Source organism: Leishmania donovani, chromosome 36, assembly GCF_000227135.1.
Source record: "Leishmania donovani BPK282A1 complete genome, chromosome 36".
Taxonomy (NCBI): domain Eukaryota; phylum Euglenozoa; class Kinetoplastea; order Trypanosomatida; family Trypanosomatidae; genus Leishmania; species Leishmania donovani.
In genome coordinates this window covers 1,794,202-1,798,706 of record NC_018263.1, presented here as the reverse complement: position 1 = coordinate 1,798,706, position 4,505 = coordinate 1,794,202, and the positions used below count along the sequence as shown (strand labels likewise).

Sequence of the window (4,505 nt, the reverse complement as noted above, 5' to 3'; positions counted from 1 at the left end):
GGAAAAGCTAAGACAGCTTCGAAAATCGCGCAGATCTCTCATTTGCTAGCGATCCACATGTCTCGCAAGAATCAGTCGCCCCCTCCTCCAGCCCTCTCCTCTCTTATCCCCTAACGGTGCCTATATGCAAGACCGAAAAAAAAAATAATAATAATAAATCCCGCACCATGAATTACGAGATTACGCGTGCAATCCGTTCCTGTCGCTTTCGTTTATTTGGCGGTGTTTCTTTTTTTTTTTTCCTTTCTTTTCCTTTGTTGTTTTTTTACTTATTCTTTTTTTTTCTCCTGGTTTTGGTTGATCTTCATCTGTTTTCTCTCTCCCACCTTGACCACTGCAACGGGCAAAGGAAAGAAAAAGAAGCTCCCTGTCGGAGGACCTCTTAACACCCCACAAGTTCGCCTCCGTTTCTCCGTCTCGTTACTTTACTTGCTGCCGCTTTTTCCCGGGCTTGGGTGTGTCGGCTTTGTAAGGAAGAAATGTAGTCAAAACAAAACACACAAAAAGTAAACAGTGACATCTATAAAGGGAAAGTGAAGAAACCTCGGTGGGTCGACGCACATACGCGCCGATACGCAACACGCGTGACACGACGCGCGGGCACATATCGATCGCACAAGCGCGAGCGAGAAAACAAAAACGCATCGCTTGTGCTCATGCCCCTGGGCGAGGAAAAGCATCGCATTGCAGCTGCTTTACGCGTCTACCAGCTCCATCCAAATACGCGCACGAAACGTCTTGTATAGGTGGCGCACCAGTTCTCGGAAGTCCATCCGCTGCTGAGCCTCGTAGAAGAACGTCAGCTTCTTCTTGTCAAACTGGTACTCAGCGTCGACAATCACCATTGGCAGAGAGTGGTCGAGCACCAGCTGAGCACACACGTCAATGGCGCGGCGCTCCAGTTCCGCCTGGGTGCCGAGTAACTGCTGCACGTCTGTCTCCGATGCCAGTCGCAAGACAGTGCCGTTGCCCACTCCGATGCTGCGCGGCAGTTTGCTGTCTGTCAGGCCAACGCCGACCACCTGGCGCTTGCGAGACGCAGAGGCAGTCTTGTCCAACGCACCGGCGCCACCGCCTGCGTGCCCGTGGCCGTTTCCTTCCTGCGCCACCTCGCACCAGACGTAAACGACGAGACCCAGGTCCTCACCGCGGTCGCCGCCGACAATGACGTAGCTGCCCGGCGCAACGTACTCATGTGATTCGTACTGGAGAACCCGATTCCGTTTAAACTCCACGAGCACCTCGCAGCTGCTGCGGGGGTCAATGCCAAGCCTCCCAGGAGTGTCGGCCGCGCCACCAAGAATCTTCAAGACCTTCGGGCGCCCCCGCTCGTAAGCGACACGCACGCTGGTCGTCAAATGCTGGTCGTGCAAGGCGCGCAGCGTATCGATAGGAATGCTATTCTTCGCCATGGCACCACCGCTGATGCCGTTCGCGTCCGGCGACGGGTCGCCGCCGTTGTCATGGTGGCGGTCGCATGGCGACGCCTGAGCGTTATCTGGCTGGCCGGTCGGAATCAAGTTCGGTGCCTTCTCCGTGTAATCCATCGGACTCTGCGACAACTCCTCTGCACCACCGCCGCCGGTGAGTTGCTCATAGAGCGAGTCGAAGTTGAAGGCAGAGGAAGAGGTCGTGTTCACGGGGGCAGACGACATGTTGAAGCGTTCAATAAGCTCGACCAGCGAGAGCTTCTGTGTAGCCTGTGGAGACGCCATCAGCGAGTCGTGGTGGCTGCGGTTGTTGTTGTTCGGTGCCGTTGAGAAAAACTCTCCGCTGATGGCGTCGTCTATGACGGACATTGCGTTCAGCCCACCTGCCAAGTGCGGCGAGGGCATGCTAGGGCTCTTGTTCGTTGGCTGCGAGAGGGCCAGCTGCTTCTTCGGTGGCGTTACGGCATCCGCCTTGTAGGAGCGCAGTGACCCCGGACCTGCCGTTGCTGCGTTGTTGCCGTTCAGAGCCGTGCTCAGATAACCACCAAGCGCACCGTTAGAGCGCGCGCTCTCTGATAATGCCTCACTCATGCCCAGCACCGCGTTGGGTCCGTTCAGGCTGCCCATCAACGACCGAGTCGCGCCACCGGTCTTCGGACGCATCGGTGTGGCGTTCATAGCATTGGCAGCATTTGGCGTTGTCGCGACACCGCCGACCATGCCGACGTTAGACCCGGAGAGGCCCAGTAGATCCGCGTTCGGGATGTTGTGCAGCGCTGAAAAGAGAGACGGGTTCATGTTACTGTATCCGCCATTCGCCGTGTGCATCGGGCTCAGCTGCAGTTGCTGCTGCAGCACACGCATTCGCAGCTGCTCGATACGGCTGTTTAGTTCGGCATAGGACAGCTGCAGCGTTTTCTGCTGCTGGGCAAAAAACTCGTCGGCATCGATCACCAGCTTGCGCACCACACTCGCCAGCTGCTCACGCTCTAAGGCGTGACTAGAGGCTGGTTGCGGCATCGAGCAGCCAGAGCGAAACGCCAAAATAGCGGGAATTGTACGACAGGGAGGGTTCGATGACTGTGTGTGTGCGTGTCCTTTGGTGAGCAGGCAAAGGTGTAGCAGCGGAGTGGGTTTCCTTCAGCTCCTATGGACGTGACGAGTAACGACAACGACAAAAAGCGTGAATGCTGTGTTTGCCCTTTTGCCCACCCCGCGCCGACTCCCTTTCTCTGACCTCTTCACCTTCTCGTTGCCCCAGTACCGGTGTCGGTGTCGGCCTACGTATTATTACTTAACGGTGGCAGAAGATGTTTGCGGTCGCTTGACTTACGAACAAGAGAACAACAACGAGCAGAAGCGAAAGAAAGGGATAGTGGACAGACAAACGCCGAGTGCAGCGACAACGACAGACAGACAGCGAGTGCGGGCTCCTAAAACACAAAAACAAAAATGAAAAATTTGCCGTGAGCAGCAAAATAAAAAAAAAACATCAAACAACAAAGAGAAGGGTGAACGAAACAAGAGAGGGGACAACGCGTGCAGACGTGGGGACACTCACTCGTGAGCGGAACAACCAAACAGCGACAGAAGGCGGGGGGAGGTTAACTCTCAACAGATGACAATAAGAACGGAACCGCTTTGAATCGGCCTGTGTTGTTGTGCTAGTGAGTATACCTACTAGAAACCGGCGTCACATTGCCAGTGCGTGTGTCGGCGGGTGGGCGTGTGGTTGTCCGCGGTCCATTCATGGCGTCGGGTGTACGTAGAATGCACCAGTGAAGACGGGCACAAACAGGAGAGTGAGGGTAACCGGCAGCGAACGAGAATATGGAAAGGGGTGCACAGTATGCGTAGACGGAAGAAGAAAAACGAGGTGAGAGAAATGGTGCAAGATGCATGAGGGATCTTGAGAAAATGCTAGCTGGCGTGCAGGCGAAAGGCGACGCAAACAAAACGGGGAAGGGCGCAGACACCAGGTCTACGCGCTGGACCTGTATCCCTCTCCCGCCCTCACCCATCACGGAACACGTCATGTGTGGAACTCACGCGCGGTTCCTGCATTGGCATCTTGTAGACTCGAACGAGACGACGAACAGAGAAGAAAAGACGGCCGCATACAAACACGCCGGCAAGTGAGATGCTGATCATTTTTTTTTACTCCTTGTGTAGATATTTCGCTCACTTGGCGCTGACGGACGTGCATCAGAGGACAAGATAGCACTGCTTGCCACTTAGATAGACCCAGTGCCATTCCATGCTTGCAGTACTCCCACCCTCTCCTGTCAAGTGCAGCAATGTCCGCGCTAGAAGTGAGTTACTTCACGTACGGCATCTGCTCTCCCATGGATAAAGGATGTCTGTCAGCCCTCTAAAAGCAAAAAGCAGTCCTCGACTGACGACATTCCCACACGCAACTAAAACCACCAACACACCAGCCAAAGGAGGACAGAAAGAGGAGGAGAGCTAACACGCCAAATAGAAAACGAGAGTTGGAGAAATCGGGGAAAAAGCGAACCGCTGAAACAATTAAAAAATGGTCCTGCCGTGTAGCTAACAACTGCCTGCCCCTTCGCGAAAACGCTGCAAAAAGCATGCAAAACAACGACCGATTCGGCAACACACGAAAAGCCGCAGTCGCTAGCTAAGAAGCGCAAAACTTGTAACACAAATCATACATAGAGACGTAAAAGCCTGATCGCAGGGAGGTTCACAAACACAGACTAGGCGCGTTTACCTTTTCCTTCAGCGTGTCCATATTCGACCAAGTACAGGGCAACAGAATATACGCACACCCAGCCACAGCTCCACCACCGCTGCCGCACCGCCGCGGCATCCAGGCCCTCTGGGACGCGCCCGCCCAGCCCCTGTCATCGAATCAGGCCACGCGTCTAACCAGCTCTCCCCGTCCTGCCCCTCTCGGTCCCTCCGCCGGCGGCGTGCTGCCCGATCCGCGCCAGACGCAGACGCGGGTGGCCTGCACGCCTTCACCCAAAGCACGCAGCCGCCAAGGGTCCCCCCGCTCGAGGGCGGAAGCCGTGGCGCCCGTCGCGCCGGCCAACAGGCGAGGCGTCA

At 55.6% G+C, this 4,505-nt stretch overlaps 1 protein-coding gene across 1 annotated transcript; it reads right to left on the bottom strand.

Moving 5' to 3' along the window:
* Positions 1–695: 695 nt before the first annotated feature.
* LDBPK_364790 (hypothetical protein, conserved) lies at positions 696–1,835 on the bottom strand (the record flags this gene model as incomplete). The annotated part of the gene is made up of 1 exon (XM_003865545.1): positions 696–1,835. The coding sequence occupies one exon, from the start codon at positions 1,833–1,835 to the stop codon at positions 696–698; it is 1,140 nt and encodes a 379-aa protein (XP_003865593.1).
* Between the last annotated feature and the right edge of the window lie 2,670 nt (positions 1,836–4,505).